Below are 18,329 nucleotides of genomic sequence, written 5' to 3'. Positions count from 1 at the left end.
TTAAGCATATGGCATTGATCACCCTGTCTAATATTTTCCACAACTCAAATTACACACGGTGGAGCAGGTGGAACAGACTTTACTGGAAACAAATTACAGAATGTTTATCTTGCAGTATCCAGTGCCCCGTCAGAAACTGTTAGATAATCTACATATGTTTTTAGTCACTAAAGAGTTTGAGGGATCAATGAATGTCTCACAGCTATTTAGACAAATAGAATTTATAAAAGACAATATTAACAAGCTGGTGTTCTTATTGTGAAATTTGGACCAGGTTTCAATTAACTCTTCATTAGTCATCACGTTCCGACTTGTTCAGACCTTTCACCGGAAAACACAATAATTTGGCATAAGTAAGAGCAGCTTTCAAAACTAAGTCTGATAGGGTTAAATTTCCAGTTGGGCTATTATTACAGAAGTAGAATCACATCTAACCAACTGGAGAAATGAACCTACAGAGCAGCATCAGGATAGGAGCACATCAGCTAGATGAGAATCTCTCCTCGTTGGCCCCCCCGCCATCCAAATCATTGGCTGAACAACTGGAGGTTCACTGTGGAGGACCTGCTGGTCAAGCATGGAAGGTGAATGGGAAATGGACCTTCCTTAGCATTGTTGCATTTTGTTTAACTGTTCCCCAACCACAAGACTAGTTGAGGGCCAATTCTCAGCAGGGGACAACTCCAGCCAAGTGGTGACTAGTCTGTGTGAATGAGAGTCCCAGCGTATTCTAACATGGTGGGGAGAGTCCACAGTTGCAGACTGTCTTTACCTGATATTAAGTGACGTGACACTGATCAAGGGAGCATTGAATTTGTCGTCATTGCCATCTCTTCAGCCATGTAGACATGGAAACACATTATGTCTGAGATCAAACAAATTAGTTGGAAAATCAAACCCTGTAATTGTAACCTTTGTGTTTGTAGGTTAGAGAAAGCTCTAGAGGGATTATATTTCTTGTATAGAGTGTATTGTTTCCTCGGTAACTTAAAGAAAGTATGCAACCTTTTATGTTGGCTGTGCAAATTGGGCAGGAGGGTAAGTAAAGGCAGAGGTGCAGTAAAACCAAAACTAAGCTGGTGCTGCTACCAAGTTAAAGAGAATGATTTACTGGATGTTCGCTGATGACTTTTAAATTGAAAGATAAAACCTGGTTCATCCGTTAACAATATTAAGATTAAATACATTTGTCGAAGACTGGAGGTAGATCAAAAGAATTCTCCTTTCTGGTTAATCTTTTGTGAATGCAAACCGAAGAGCTTTATGTTGATAATATCAATATAAGTGGGTGGCTTGCTTGCTGATGGGAAGCGTCTTTAGTAGTTTGTTGTAGTTCAGTGAGTAACACTCTTGCCTACAATAAGAAAGGATTTGGGCTCAAGTCCAATGCTAGAGAGTTGAACACAAAAATTTTTTGGTTGGCTTTCGTAATCAGGGTCCTTCAGCAGAAGTCAGTGAGAGAACTCTTCATTATTCTAGCCAAAATTCTGTTCTTTAATAAACACCAGCTTAAAGAAAACAGTTTATATCATTGCTATTCATAACTAAGTTAGCAGCTGGACTTCCTATTGAGTTTTGGAAAAAAGTACTTTGGTTTTAAAATGTTCTAAAATACAGCATATAAATGCAAATCTAAACTCCCTAACTTCTGTCATGCCTGTAGATTAGCTAGTTTGCATGTCACATGTCTCATCCACTGCCCTTTTGGGTAGTGTATTACAGATTCCAACCACTTGTTTGAAAAATTCTTCCTTGGATCCCTTCTAAGTCATGTGTCCTTTACCTTAAACTCTGCTCTCTGGTTTTTAAACATGCGTATTATGGGTAAAGTTTCTTGCTGTCTATGCAAGGCCTCAAATGTTGACTCTTTTTTTCCCCTTTCCATAGATTGCTATCTGACCTACTGAGTTCCTCCAACAATTTGGGTGTGTTGCCAACTACCCTATCTATTCTCCTCATAATGTTGTATAACTCAGTCAGGTTACCCTCAGCCACTTCCATTCTAAGGAAAACAAGACCATCCTATCTGGTCTCTGAAGCACTGCATTCCAGGCAGACTCCCCTGTACAGTCACATCCTTCCTGTGGTGGGCTGAATGGCTTATTCTTATGCTGTATGAATCTACAGCTCTAACAAATTGGCTCCATAGGATTGATTTATGTAGCCCCCTGGTAGGCCTCAGGCTCACTCAACTCGCTTTCGTCTCGGGGGAGCAGCCTTCGGCCCCACCAAACTGGATAATCAAGTTTGTGTGGATGCTGTGTGATGTACCCCACCCTGCCAAATAACAGACAATACACCATATGCGATTAAATGATTACACTTCATAGATCTTGCTGAAACTATGTAATTAATAGAGATAAAATATAAAAGGAAAATAAAAGACGCCAAACTTATCAAAGTTCAACCACTTCGTGCACAACAGTTGGAGCTCAATTAACAGAGTCTTTTTTCCACCATTTGATCTTCTCCGACCCCCTCGACCCGCCGCCTGGGACCAACAACGGTGGTCGACCAGACGCTCCACACGAGTCTGTATTCGTCTCCTCTCCTCGCCGAAGACCCTAGGCCTCGGACTCCCACTCGGGGTCTGGCCCGTCGCCCAGCTTACAGCATTGCGTCCACTCTCTCTGTCCCCATCTGCCTTCTGCCTCAAAGCCTGCGAACAGTAGCTTACAGACACACAAGAAAGAATAACATCTATCCCAATTGCTTAGCAAATGAATACAATTCCCTTTATAACCAAACAAGCTGCTAGAGAGAGAACTTTCTTAACAGTTATTATTACAGAAAAGCCATTTTAATTATAACATAACAAAGAAGCCATTTTGTTAGCCTTCGCGTAACATAAAAGAAGAAACCCCTTACATTTAGAACTGGGCAGCAGAAATGATTATTGGCTACAGTCTAACATCACTGCAGGACTTGTATGTGTCCAGGACATAGAAGTGGGGGGCAAGAAAAATCACTGTGGACAATACCCACCCAGCAAAATGCCTTTTCCAAAGCTCCCTTCTGGAAACTGCAGTTGGACTGGTAAAAGAGAAAATAAAAATCATGCCATCTTAAAAGTTTCTTCCCACAGACAATTACTTTGATCAACCATTCTGTTTAGCCTCTTCCCCACCCCCTGTATCTATTATCTCGGTTGCTTTAAACAACTTTTTATAATGCTGTTTATATCGTAAGTACACACTGGTGTTCAATACACATGATATTCAATATCCAAGCTTCTAACTTTATTTTCATATCATTCTTTATTCTTTATAATTGTTGAATTTTTTTTTTGTTGCATTTAGCACCAACACACTATAGCATATTCCTAGTATGTAAATGACTCAGTGACCACTTTATTAGGTACCACCTGTGCGTAATGAACTGGCCTCTGAGTGTATATTCATGATCTTCCGCTGCCATAGCCCATCCACTTTAGGGTTCGACGTGAAGTTTTTCTAAATACTTCTCTAGGACACCCAATCTCTGTATCTCAGCAGTCCATAATTTCTCACTGTTTAGTTGGTATACATTTTATTTTTCCTGATAAAGTGTTGCTTGTTTATCTGCCTATTGATTTGGCATATGTTGTGACTTCATGGTAGAGCAATTGTCTCTGAGGCAAAAGGTCAAAGATTCAAGTTAGTGTTGTGTTTGTTATGTTATGATTGCACTGCTCCTGGGAAACGCTGTCTCATTCTGCCCTGCAGAGCTGATGTACGGTTAGAATGACAATAAAGTTTTTTTGAATCTTTGAATCTAAAGGCTTAAGTACACAATCTACATTCAGTGGCTACTTTATTATGTATCTCCTGTACCTAATAAAATAACTACTGAGTGCATGTTCATGGTCTTCTGCTGTTGTAGCCCGTCCACTTCAAGGTTCGTCATGTTGTGCATTCAGAGATGCTCTTCTGCACACACTGTTGTAATGCATGGTTATTCGTTACCTTCGCCTTCCTGTCAGCTTGAACCACTCTGGCCATTCTCTTCTGACCACTCTCATTAACAAGCTGACTTTTCCCACAGAACTGCCGCTCACTGGATGCTTTGTTTTTTCCACCATTCTCTGTAAACTAGAGACTGCTGTGCATGAAAATACCAAGAGATCAGCAGTTTCTAAAATACTCAAGCTACCCCATCTGGCACCAACAATTCCACAATCAACGTCACTTAGATCACATTTCTTCCCCGTTCTGATGTTTGGACTGAACAACAACTGAATCTCTTGACCATGTCTGCATGCTTTTAAGCACTGAGTTGTTGCCACCTGATTGGCTAATTAGATATTTGCATTAATACACAGTAGTACAGTAGCACTTTATAAAGTGGCCACAGTGAGTGAATATGGCGAATAAAATTAATCCTTGTAGTGTGAAATGACTTTTCACGTGAAGCATGCTAAACTAATAGTGTATGCTGCTGAATCAGTTCAACCTTGCATGCAGTGTAAATCCAGAACAATGTTAAATCCAAGTAAATCTACCTGATTTTAATTTCTCCTCCCCTTGTCTCCACTAATCCAGTATTACAAATACTTCTGTCTCTACTTTTTTGGATGAAACAGCTCTGCCTTTCCACCTGAGCATGTGCAGTGCTCTCTTCTAGTCAGTGTGGTTCAACCTTTGGTAACTCAGTGAACAGAAAATGCATAATTAATGCTGTTTGGCCAGAACTCAAATGGCAGTACTTCAGGGCCACATGTAAACAGTACCAGTACATAACACTGGTCACAAGTGCTCAAATAAAAGGCAGATTGCCCATGTATAAAAGCACATCGCCATCTGTCAGTGTCATAACAGCACAGCACTGCCTTTTCAAAGCTAAGGTTCAGCATCTAATTATTACTTGACAGCTTTATATGGCAGTAGCTTGAGACTTGATTGAGAATGCAGTGCTTGCTAACTGACTTGTGCTATTCAGACACCATTTCTTGCCCCTCTCTCCTGTGCATTCTCCTGCAGCTCAAAGTTGGTTTCTCCTGCTCTTCCCTCAGATGGATGCATCGTCACTTTAAGGAAGCAATGTTGCTGTAATCCAGCAAGCTTAAAATTTGCATTATGTTTGTGTGAATAGAAATTTAAATAAATAAAAGTACAATATTAAAATGAAGAATAAATATGTGCAGTTGTCCCCATCTGCCCATCCTGTTTTGCACGAAGATTATCCTTGATCTTGACTGGCCATGTGCGGCAGCATTCAAGATCAACAAGTAATTTTCAGACGTTCTGCCTACAGAAAGCTTGGGCAGTATCTGGCGGTGGGCCTCAAGCTCTGACGTTGGTATGAGCTTCACTCGTGTAACTTGACATTCTCACACTTGACTGAAACTCTGCCTCACCAACCCAGCTGGCCATCTGTCAGCCTTGACGTAATTCATTGACAGTGGCCGGTGTGTGGTTTGTGAACACTTGCTGAAATGCTGAAATTGAACTTTATTCCTGTTCTAACTGCAACATTTGTGTACTGAGTACATTCATTGAACTCAGTTTTGAGGTCTACTCTTGACACAAATATTTAAATTTATATACATAAATTTCAAAGAAAGAGGTGACCACACAGAAGTGTTGAAAATTGAGAGGCATAGATAAGGTGGGTGGTTACAACCTTATCTCCAGGGTAGGGGAGACAAAAGACAAAGGGGCATAGATTTAGGGTGAGGGGCAAAATATTTCAAAGAACATGAAGGACAACTTTTTCATGAAAAGGATGGTGATTATATGGAACGAGCTGTCAGAGAAATGGTTAAGGCAGGCGCAGTAGTATTATTTAAGAAGCATTTGGATAGATACATGGAGGGGTGGGGCTTTGGGATGTGGGATTAACCCAGAAGGTTGTCCGTGGAAATGTAGGGGAGTCAGGCAGTAGTGATGATTACACCCGACGTTCCTACAGGATAGCAACAAAATGAAGAAAATCAATTGGGCCCTTCAAAGGGCCAACGGAAAAACCAGGAAACCTAACAACAAGGTAGAACCTGGCCCTACTGCCTGCCTGCCTTATATTTCCACAGTTTCTGGAAGGATTACCAGGATCCTGAAGAAATACTGGATTAATGCCATCCATAAACCCGTTAGGAAGCTCAAATCACAGCTTATGCGGGTCAAAGATGGCCTGGGACTCAGGACAGCTGTCATTTTCAGGATTTACTGTGAATATGGAGCAGTGTGTATTGGCCAGACATGACGTACGATGGAAACCCACATCAAGGAGCACAGGAGGTGCATCCGTTTGGGTTACCCAGAGAAATTTACAATAGCAGAACATTACATTCGCAGTGACCATAGGATTGACTTTAGCACCAAACTACTGTGCCGCGCCAGTGGTTTTTGGGACTGCCTGGTGAAGGAAGCCATTTAAATAAAACTAGAGAAAAAGAATTTTAACAAAATGAAGGTCTCGCTCTAAGCAAGAACTGGAATTCAATTGTAAACAAGGTGGGAGCACGGAAACTGATTGGTTAGTCCTCATCCAATCAGGAGGATAGATGACAAGGGTATAAATACCACTGGACAAGACTTGCCCAGGCATCATCCCTGATGAAGATGGCAGAGTTTGTCATCGAAACGTCAGTTGAAACTGATACCTGTACCCAGCTGGAAGACCAAGAAGAGTTTATTCATCATATACGCTGGGAAAGCACTATATCCTTTTTCACTTACTCTTTAGCCTTTGTATTTCCATTATGGACATGTTCATAGGTCATTTCCAACTTATTTGTGCGTACAAATGGCAATAGTTAAGCAGTCTTGCTTCTTCAGCCCCATCATATGATTGTAAATTGCATTGCAATTTGAAGATGCTGTGTTCTTGTACAAGTGCCTACAGCTATAATTCACTATGAAGCAAAAGTTTCTTACCCCCGCCCCACCATTGTACTTCACCACGAAGCCAGTGTTCTCTTCCCACACTGCCCTCCCCACCCTCTGCCAAGGATTCAATTACGAGTATTTCTAGTTTTTATTGCTGCACTATTTTGGAAGCTGTGTCTTCAGCTATAAAATTCTTAAATTCTGGAATTTGCTCTCTCAGTCCTTTTGCTCTAACTTTCTCTATTCCCCTGTGTCTTTAGTTTTTTAAGATACAGCGTGGAGTAGGCCGTCCTTCGAGCCATGCAACCCAGCAACTCCTGATTTAACCATAGCCTAATCACAGTGCAATTTACAATGACCAATTAACCTACCAACTGGTATGTCTTTGGACTGTGGTTGGGGGGAGGGGGGGGACTGGAGTTCTCAGTGGAATCCCACGTGGTCACGGGGAGAAAATACTTACAGAGGAGGGAGTTGATCCTCGGTAGCTAGCACTGGAAAACGTTGTGCTAACCACTACACTACCATGCTGCCCTAAACTCACTTCAGATCAGGCTTATGTCCTGTTAAATTGGTTTTGACCTGATAATGCTCCAATGGAAAGCACTTTGACCATGTACATACAGGCTGTGGCTGAATGGCTGCTTATCAAAGATGATTCATTGGTTGTGCTTCATTACCTCATAAGTCTTAAACAGTGCTGTGAGCTTTGATTGCACTTGCACTGAAAGGGAATGGAACAATGCTGAAGACTGATCCTTTACCCACCCACCCCATGGCTACCACTGGTGAATCTTACTACACTAAGGAGGCCTGCTAAAAAGTTGGCTGTGCTTGAGTATTTTCAAAATGGAGCAGCAAAGAATGATTTTAAATTCCCATTAAAGTAAGTCATGATAAGCTTGAATGTGAGAGACTAATCCTCAAGTTTTGAGAGGCAAAACTGGAAATAATTTGACCAGTAGTATTGGATACGTTTTAGTAAGATTTCTTGTTTGTCAGCCACACACTTTGTTCATATAATGTATGCACTTTATTGATATCAGATGCAAGTTGGACAAAAATGTAGAGTGCAACGCAACTCACAGGCTTCATTTGGACAAGTTGATGATCTGATCAAAGTCAAAGTACATTTTATTATCAAAGTACATGTGTGTTAGTCACCATATACTACTTGAGATTCGTATTCATGCAGACATTTACAGGGAAATAAAGAAATTCAATTGAATTTATGAAAGCCATACATAGAAACTGACAACAACCAATGTGCAAATTTAAAGACATACTGTACGTACATAAATACATACTGGGAACATGAGTTGTAGAGACCTTGAAGTGAGTCTGTAGGTTGTGAAGTCAGTTCATAATTGAGGTGAGTGAAGTTATACACATTGGTCCAAGACCCTGATAGTGTAGGATAAGACAAAAAGATGACAATCTGGCTGTTGATGTATGTGTGGAATAGCTTTGACTTGACCACCTGTTGTAAATAATTACCCATTGCACAGAAGTTGTGTGTATGGGTGGGAGAATAAAAGCAGCTCCTCTTGAAAGATGTGACTGATTTTGTAGTTTTAAAACAAGTATTTGGGATTTCTTCTTATGTACAAGTAATACACTTGTTGCTTTCTGCTTCAGGGTATTAACTTTCCTGCTGATCTGTTCTAGGGGATTGTGCCTCTGAAGGAACTCAACACCCGACCACTGGAGGTGTTTATGTGCAGTGTGCTGAAACGTCAGGGATATGGAGAAGGGTTTCGCTGGCTTTCACAATATATCGACTGATCCTGAGAGAAAATGATGCCACTTTGGACTGAACTAGTTTGCAGCTGTCTACGTGATTTTCTTTTCCTCTCCTTTGCTTCCTTTCCAAATAAAACAAGTCACGCAACTGTTGACAAGATCACAATGCCAGCTAGGAGAGGTTTTAGATCTTCTCTGTTCTTAAGTACAATTCTGAGGTAGGCATTCGTACCTAGTTTAACACGATAACATATTCCCCTATGTGTGGCCTGTTTACAACTCCCAAACAATAGTCAACTGAGAATACGCACTTGAATTTGGCTATGCAACGGTTTTAGAGATATGTGAGAGGGTTTTTTTGTGTGTTCTTTGCTTGTGATGCGACATGCTCCTGAAGATATTCGGGTATGTTGGCCTCTCTGAGGCCCCATTATACAAGAAACTGTGGATGGAGTGGACAGCAGCTAACTGGCCACCCTACAAAACATCTTAATCAAGTCATGTAATAGGCTGAATGGTGTTCACAACTTACTTTTTCATACTTGTTCTCTATCTGCGCTGATTGTAGTAAGAGCCCTTTCCTGAAGCTTGGAATAGTCTAAGGCCAAAATTAAACATTCTCATGGTTTTGGGGTATGCAAATGTGGCCAATATAAAGAAAACCATTCTGGTCTTCAATCTCCCATGAAGTGATGCTGTGAGAACTCGTGTTAAAATTATTTCAGCTGCCAGTTTACCCTAGGTAGGATGTGCTGTTTACATACATGATATTAACATTTGAAGATATGCCGGTGGTGTCTGGACTGGTTAAATTACTGTCAATTCATAAATATACATTCAATTGGTTTAATTATCTTCTTGTCAACTCTGTGTGGCTATAGTAGTTGTGTTGGTGTATTGTGCATCAAGGTGGATTTTTGCTGGGGTTAGAATATGAACTGGAGTTAATTCATCCGTTCTGGAATAAATAGCCCCAATTGTTTTAGGTATACAGCTGCATATCAGAAAACACAATGATTTAAAATTAACGTATGTAACTTTGTAATGGAATGATGGCACGGTCAATGAGATTTCTTTTGCCAATTTGATGTTTTTTAAAAAAGTATTCTGAGAATTGGAAAATAAGCAAGCAAGTCACAGAAGAATACAGTGTAATGTGCAGTTAGTGAATAATTTTGAATAACACAACCTAGGTGGCATGGTTTACAAGATGAATTTGTTGCTGAAATTACTGACTTCTAACGGGCTCGTGAACATTTGGAGGAATTGCACAATATCTTACACACTTTTAATGTAAAGCTTTTATAAAAATGTGAACAAATTCATACACCTGGTGCTTTTAATGTAACTGTGGAGGCATTGTGGCATTACACAGGCAATGTAATGCAGGGCACTGTTTTAAATTACAGTCAAGTAGTTTATGTTAACAGAACTTAACAGTGGATGTGCATGGAACAGGGAGTTTTGGGTCTTTGTTTATTGTATATAAAGTGAAATGCAGCAGCATTATCAAATATATGAATTCTTTATCAAACAGTTATTCCACCAGGTAATTGAAGGGAATGAAAAGGAGTCAGTGAGCTCATATTTTCTTTTTGCTTCTAAACTTCTGTCTCTTTCACAGAATGGTGGTATTCTTTCACAGCTGCTGAAAGAATGGAGGCATTCTGTTGTGGCAATCTCTTTCTGCCAAAATCAGAAAGTTGCACCTTCTCCTGGCCTAGGAGTAAAATGTCTGTCTTGGAAGCACCAAAATGGCTGCTTCACTCTGTTAAAGCCTACATTGCCAAACAAGACAAAGACTTGTTATTTCCTGAAATGGGAATCTGGTGGAAGCCACTTAATGGGAATGTTATGTTTTTACTTTTAATGTCCCTTCCGTGTCTTGCTTTTCTTTTAAACCATCATTTATGCAAAATGAATGATTGGATAAAAAATGTCTTGCTTGTCCTGAGAGCAAGGTCATGTTTCCACTGCAGAGACATCAACAGATATCCATCAGAAGGGCATTTATCGTAGTGGCGGTCTGTTGACTTGCCTTTTTCCTAAGCATGACTGCAGAAATTATATTCCTTCCCTTTCCTCAAAGGTTATTGGGCTTCTAACACAGCAAGTTAGTACTGTACATGCAGTATTATTCAATAATTACAGTTCTACATGTTTAGGGTTATTGTTCTCCACTGAGGGTCTTGGTGACTGCTTTAATACTTCACCAGTCTGATACCTTCACTGATTTATTCTTGGAAAAACTAGTTCTTGCCCTCAATATGGTCATTCTTCAAGTGGTAGAAAGATAACTGGCGACATGTATAAATGTATTATAAGTCATTGCTCTATTTGAATAAATGTACTTGTATATCTTTGTGTCTTGAACTACTTTTATTCACCAGTACATTCTGTATGAGTCGATGAGTGTATTCCTATCACAATCAAAAGACAGAGGCTATTACAACAATGTACTTCTGTGTGGCACCTTATCCTATTACTGATTCTCTTTGAGTTAATTACTGCGAGAGTGACTTTGATACACGGCAGCCAAAATCTCTCAGATACTGATGAAACATATGCCCAGCTAACTTGTTTGTTGCACATTGAGGGTGGAATGTTGGCTAGCTGACTAAAATAACTCACAAAGTGACAAGGAATCTTTAACAAACTCCAACATTAATGCCACTTTCAAAGGACAACAGAGTTTCCAGAGCAGCACAGTGATTGGTGAACACAGACTTACTAGACTGTTCTGTCTGCAGGCATGCTACTACAGATTATGCATCTCCCAAATGCAGTCGGAAATTAGAAATGGCTTATAATAAGGTTCTTCTTCAGTAATTAGCTTGCCTTTAAGCCCAAACTATTTCTGAAGAAAGTGCAATGCATTACTTCCGAAACAGTTTCCCTGATGGAAGTCAATTTCTATACCACCTTGCCAAGATGGTAAATGATTTCAAGGCACTAAGGCAGTATCATTCAGTAGCAAATATAGCTGTAAATTTCAAAGCTTTAAATTCAAACCATATTATATTTAAGCACACATCTAGCTTGATATTAGTTCCTGAAAATTGCTTATATCTGGGATGAAAATCAATTGCATCTCTTGGATGCGGCATTCAAAATTAAACCCAGACACTTCCAGTTGCAAATTATTCTTGTGTAAGTTGCACTTAACAGAGAACATTGAATAGTACAAGCTCTTTGGCCCTGATTTTTTTTTTGATGAAGGTAGAGCAGTAGATATAGTGTATATGGATTTCAGCAAGGTACTTGATAAGGTAGCCCATGCAAGGCTTACTGAGAAAGTAAGGAGGCATGGGATCCAACTGGATATTGCTTTGTGGATCCAGAACTGGCTTGCCCACAGAAGGCAAAGAGTGGTTGTAGAAGGGCCATATTCTGCATGGAGGTCGATGACCAGTGGTGTGCCTCAGGGATCAGTTCTAGGACCCCTACTCTTCGTGATTTTTATAAATGACCTGGATGAGGAAGTGGAGGGATAGGTTATTAAATCTGCTGATGACACAAAGGTTGGGGGGTGTTGTGAATAGTTGGGAGGTCTGTCAGAGGTTACAGTGGAACATTGATCGGATGCAAAACTGGGCTGAGAAGTGGCAGATGGAGTTCAACCCAGATAAGTATGGAGTGGTTCATTTTGGTAGGTCAAATATGATGGCAGAATATAGTATTAATGGTAAGACTCTTGCCAGTGTGGAGAATCAGAGGGATCTTTGGGTCTGAGTCCATAGGACACTCAAAGCTGCTGTGCAGGTTGACTCTGTGGTTAAGAAGGTATAATGTGTATTGGGCTTCATCAATCATGGGATTGAGTTTAGGAGCAGAGAGGTAATGTTGCAGCTGTATAGGACCCTGGTCAGACCCCACTTGGAGTACTGTGCTCAGTTCTGATTGCCTCACTACAGGAAGGATGTGGAAACCATAGAAAAGGTGCAGAGGTGATTTACAAGGATGTTGCCTGGATTAGGGAGCATACCTTATGAGAATAGGTTGAGTGAACTTGACCTTTTCTTCTTGGAGCGATGGAGGATGAGAGGTGACCTGATAGAGGTGTATAAGATGATGAGAGGCAATGATTGTGTGGATAGTCAGAGGCTTTTTCCCAGGGCTGAAATGGCTAGCACAAGAGGGCACATTTTTAAGGTGCATGGACTTGGGTACAGATATGTCAGGGTTAAGTTTTTTACTCAGAGAGTGGTGAGTGCGTGGAATGGGCTGCTGGCGATGGTGGTGGAGGTGGATACGATAGGGTCTTTTAAGAGACTCCTGGACAGGTACATTGAGCTCAGAAAAATAGAGGGCTTTGGGTTACCCTAGGTAATCTCTAAGGTGAGAACATGTTTGGCACAGCTTTGTGGACTGAAGGGCTTGTATTGTGCTGTAGGTTTTCTATGAGGTGCAAACCTTTTAACCTACAATAAGATCAATCTAACCTATTCCTCCTACATCGTCCTTCATTTTTCTATCATCTATGTGCCTATCTCAGAGTCTCTTAAATGTTCTTTATATATCTGCTTCTACCACCACCCCTGGCAGCATGTTCCATGCTCTTTCCACTCTCTGGGGGGAGAAACTACCTCTGACATCCCCCCTATACTCTCCTCCCAGCTCCTTAAATTATGCTACATTGTATTAGCCATTTCTGTCCTGAGAGAAAGCTTCTGGCCGTCCACTTGATTTATGCCTTTTATCATCTTGTATACTTTTCATCCTCTCCAAAGGGATAAGCCCTTGAGTTGAAACTTGGGCTGAAGTCTTTCCCTCTGCAATGCTTCTTTGGTATGTTGCTTAGGAAATTAAGTTGCGTTGTTAAAAGGATCAACCATGATTGGCCAATTGCCAAGCAAACATCTTTTCATTATGCTGCTTGGCCTGCAGAGGTGGGTCTTCTCGCAGCAAGTCCCAACCCAGTATTATGAACCTACCTAGACAGGTACCCCCTCAACTACAAATGCATTGTTCAAGCTGGAATTGGAAGTGTTTCATTATTGGCACATGTACTGAGATACAGTGGAAAATCTTGTCTTGCATACTGTTCATACTGATCAGATCATTAAACAGTGCATTGAGGCAGAACAAAGCAAAACAATAACAATGCAGAATAAAGTGTTAACCATTATAGAGAAATGCAGTGCAGGTAAACAAGGTGCAAGAGCATAACTAAGTAGATTGTGAGGTTGAGTCCATTTTATAATACTAGGGAACCATTTAACAGTGGGGTTGAAGCCGTCCTTGAGCCTGGTGGTACATGCTTTCAGGTTTTTTTTTATCTACCCGATAGAAGGAGAAAAGAGAGAATGTCTGGTTTAGGTGGGGTCTTTGATTACACTGGCTGCTTTACTGAGGCAGTGAGATGTATATTTAGAGACCGTAGAGGGGAGGCTGGTTTCTGTAATATGCTCAACTGGGTCCACAATTTTCTGGAGTTTCTTGCTGACATGTGCAGAGCAGTTACCATACCAAGCAGTTAGGCATCTAAAAAGGGTGTTTTCAATTGTGCATCAATTAAAAGTTAGTGAGGCTCAACAGTGAGATGCCTAATTTCTTTAGCCTCCTGAGGGCGTTGAGTTTTTTGGCTGTGATGTCTACATGATTAGACTAAGACAGGTGATTGGTGATGTTCACTCCAAGAAACCTGGAGATCTCAACCTCAACAATGTTGATGTAGACAGGAGAATGTGCACTGCCCACCTTTTTAAAGTTAAAAATAACCTTGCTGACATTGAGAGAATGACACCATGTTACTAAGCTCTCTATCTCCTTCCTGTACTCAAATTCATTATTTGAGATATGGCCCACTATAGTGGTATCATCTGCATAACGTGGATGAAGTTAGAGCAGAATCTAGCCACACAATCATGAGTGTGCAGGGAGTAGAGTAGGGGGCTGAGGACACAGCCTTGTGGAGCACCAGTGTTTAGAATAATCATGGTGGAGCTGTTGCTGCCTATCCTGACTGATTGCAGTCTGTTATCAGGATGCAGTTGCAGAGGGAGGCATTAATTCCTAGAGTCTGGAGTTTCTGGAAGAGGTTGCTTAGAATTTTAGCATTGAAAATGTAGCTCTAGTCAATAAGTAATAGTCAGACATAAGTGTCTGTACAGTCCAGATCCTCCAGAAATGAGTGCAGGGCCAGAGAGGTGGCATATGCCAAAGAACTATTTCAACAGTTATGTGAATCACTTTATCACCTCCTCCCTCAAGATGAACCAAGTATTCAGACATCCATAAAGCTAGGACAAGCTTTTAGGACTTTTTCACCCCATCACACTCAACAGTGAACAAAAAAAAACAGCAAAAGGTGATCGGTAGCTCTGACTGTCTTGATTGAGGGCACCATAGCTGTTTATGGCAGTGGGTCCAGAATGGAGTATTCATTGGTACACTGGACAATGACCCTTTAGTATGCCAGTGAAAGAGCAGAGGAATTTTTAGTCCCAGATGTAGAAATAAACGTAATAGTCTGGGTGTTGTAATGGATTCCTGGACTGAAAAGCTAGCAGTTATGGAAGGGATACATTATTTGTCATCCAGAAAAATAAGAGGTGATCTCATGGAAATGTACTCAATTCCTAAAGGAATTCACCAGGTGTTTCGACATGCTGGAAAATCCAGAATGAGAGAGTGGCATCTCAGGATAAAGCTTTTATCATTTAAGTTATTGAGAGATTTCTTCTTTTAAAGGGCTGTGAATCATTGAAATTCTCCACACTGCAAGGCTGGGACTGCTCTTCATTTTACATGTTCAGGGCAGAGCTGTGCAGATTTTTGAGCTCTAGAAGAACAAAGAGTTGTGAGAATGAGCCGGGAAAATAAAAGCTGAAGTAGATAATCAGCCTTGTTCTTATTAGGCTTTGGGGCTCTACGACCTGCTAGTTTTCTGTTAATGTAGAATAAGGTATTTGGGCCACACACATTAAAAAATGAGTGGGTTGGAGGCTTCCCATGGAAACTCTGAACTACATTGCAGAGCGCTGACAACCACTAATGATCGGCTCTGTTCTAGGCATCCTTCTGGCTATGATATCAGCATTGTCTCTGAGGCACCAAGTTGTGGGTTTTAAACTTACAGAGCTGAGCACTGAGTCTAGGTTAATAATTTCAACTTTTCCTTGGAGGATCATCACATTTTTTGAGGCGTCTTGACTAGAGACTCTCGCTAAACATTATAAACAACCACTTGGCTCTAATCAGACATGTGAATTAGGAGCAGGAGTAGGTAACTTGTCTGCCTGAGCTTGTTCTGCCATTCAGTAAGATCTGATTGTAATATCAACTCCACATTCCTGCCTACTTCCAGTAATCTATAATCTGTTTATCAAGAATCTGTCTGCCTCTGCCTTAAAAATACCCAGTCTTTGCTTCTAAAGAAACTTAGCATGTTCCCTTTGACCCAATTAATATTTAATGATGCACCATAGAAAGTATCCGATCTGGATGCATCACGGTTTAATAATGGCAATTTCTGTCTGAGACTGCAAGAAACTGCAGAGAGTTGCAGACACAACTCAGTATATCACAGAAACCAGCTTCTCCCAGCCTCATTCCCATGGACTCTGTCTAAACCCTTTGCTGTTTGTATACAATTTCTTTCTATAAGATGAAACGTAACATCCACTGTTAATTAAATGGCTGTGATGCTTCGCTCCCCAATGGGCTGAATGCCTTTTCTGTATGCTTTGAAATGGAGAATAACTCAACCTGTGTGACACCCTACAGCAGGGGTGGCCAACCTTTTACATTCCATGCGTCAATTTTTTCATGCACAAGTTCAGATGCGATTGTTTTCAGACATGAGTTCTATATTAACATTTTTACAAGAATTTAATGGGGGTTCAAGAGTTATATGGAGCATCTGAACTCATGAGTAAAATAATTGACACATGGAATGTAAAAGGTTGGCCACCCCTGCCCTACAGCATACGACAGTCCTGTGATCTCTGACTCAGTGGTCAATATTAGAACATCATTCAAGACGGTAAGCCCTCACAAAGCATCAGGCCCTGACAGCGTACACCCTCTTGAATTCATAAAAGGCATACAGCTCAAAAATCTGTGTTCATCAACTGGCTGGAGTCCTCAAGGACATTTTCACCCTGTCACGGCTGCAATCCGAGGTTCCCACATTGTTTTAGAAGAGGCTGCAATCATACCGATACCCAGGAAGAGCAGGGTGAGCTGCTTCAGTGACTATCAGCTGGGAGCATTCACATATACCGTAGTGAAGTGCTTCAAGAAGTTGGTAATGGCTAGAATTAACTCCTGTCTTAGCAAAGACCTGGAGCTCTGCTCTTCACCTAATACTGCAACAGGTCTACGGTGGACACATTCTCACTGGCTCTCTATTCAGCTTTGGAACACCTACACAACAAAAGATATGTCAAGCTGCTGTTTATCGATTACAGCTCAGCATTCAGTACCATTATCCTCATCATACCAATCACCAAGCTTCTAAACTGGGCTTCTGTACCTCCCTTTACTACTGGACCTTCCATTTCCTCATTGGGAGACCATAGTCAGTAGAGATCAGTGATAACGTCACCTCCTCACGGACAATCAGCACAGGTGCACCTCAAAGATGTGTTCTTAGCGCACTGCTCTTCTCTCTCGACCCTCACTGTGTGGCTAAGCACAGTTCAAACACCACCTATAAATTCACTCATGACACCACTGTTGGTAAGATCTCAGATGGTGAAGAGAAGGCATGAGGGAATGAGATAGATTGGCTGGTTAAGTGGTGGTGTAACAACGGCCTTACACTCAATGTTAGTAAGACCAAGGATTGTGGACTTCAGGAAGGGGAAGTTGGGACAACATGAACCAGTCCTCATTGAAGAGTCAGCAGTGGAAAGGGTAAGTTCCTGGGTGTCAACATCTTTGAGGATCTCTGCTGGGCCCAACACATTGATGCAATCATGAAGAAGGCAGAATCAGAACCAGGTTTATTTTCATCAGCATGTGACGTGAAATTTGTTAACTTAGCAGCAGCAGTTCAATGCAATACATAACATAGAAGAAAAAAACAATAAAATAATCATAAAAATAAATAAATCAATCAATTACAGTATACATATATTGAACAGATTAAAAATCATGCAAAAACCAGAATAGTATATATTTTAAAAAGTGAGGTAGTGTCCAAGGGTTCAATGTCCATTTAGGAATCAGATGGCAGAGGGGAAGAAGCTGTTCCTGAATTGCTGAGTGTGTGCCTTCAGGCTTCTGTACCTCCTACCTGATGGTAACAGTGAGAAAAGGGCATGCCCTGGGTGCTGGAGGTCCTTGATAATGGACGCTGCCTAATTTGTTAAAAGGTTTGAGGAGGTTTGTTAAGTCACCAAACATTCTTGCGTATTTCTATAGATGCAGAGAGGAGAGCATTCTGACTTTTTATATCATAGCCTGGTGTGGAGACGCCAAAGCTCAGGATTGCAAGAGGCTGTAGTGGACTATAGATTCAGCCAACTCTATCACCACCCCCACTATTGTGGATATCTTCATGATGTGGCGCCTGAAGAAGGTGACATCCATCATATCCATCATTAAGGACCCTCACCACCTGGGAAATGCCCTTTTCTCCTTACTGTCATCAGAGGGGAGGTACAGGAGACTAAGACCCACTCAAAGTGACTCAGAAACTGCTTCGTGCCTTCTGGCATCATACTTCTGAACAGTTCTTGAACAACACTTCATTATTCTGTTTCCTTGCACGATTTATTTACTTTGTAATTTAAAGTAAATGTTTTCGGATTGTGCTGCTACTATTAAAGA

At 41.0% G+C, this 18,329-nt stretch overlaps 1 protein-coding gene across 1 annotated transcript in view; it reads left to right on the top strand.

Moving 5' to 3' along the window:
* The window catches only part of LOC134358391 (GTP-binding protein SAR1a), a 38,003-nt gene extending 27,105 nt beyond the window's left edge, over positions 1-10,898 (top strand). The window contains exon 7 of the mRNA XM_063070581.1: positions 8,475-10,898. Within this exon, the coding sequence (XP_062926651.1) occupies positions 8,475-8,591 (117 nt within the window). The 3' untranslated portion in view covers positions 8,592-10,898. The remainder of the gene's footprint in view (positions 1-8,474) is intronic.
* Positions 10,899-18,329: the final 7,431 nt, after the last annotated feature.

The sequence above is a fragment of the Mobula hypostoma genome, chromosome 18 (assembly GCF_963921235.1).
Source record: "Mobula hypostoma chromosome 18, sMobHyp1.1, whole genome shotgun sequence".
Classification (NCBI taxonomy): Eukaryota; Metazoa; Chordata; class Chondrichthyes; order Myliobatiformes; family Myliobatidae; genus Mobula; species Mobula hypostoma.
The sequence above is the reverse complement of the archived record's forward strand: the minus strand, read 5'-3'. Positions and strand labels throughout refer to the sequence as shown.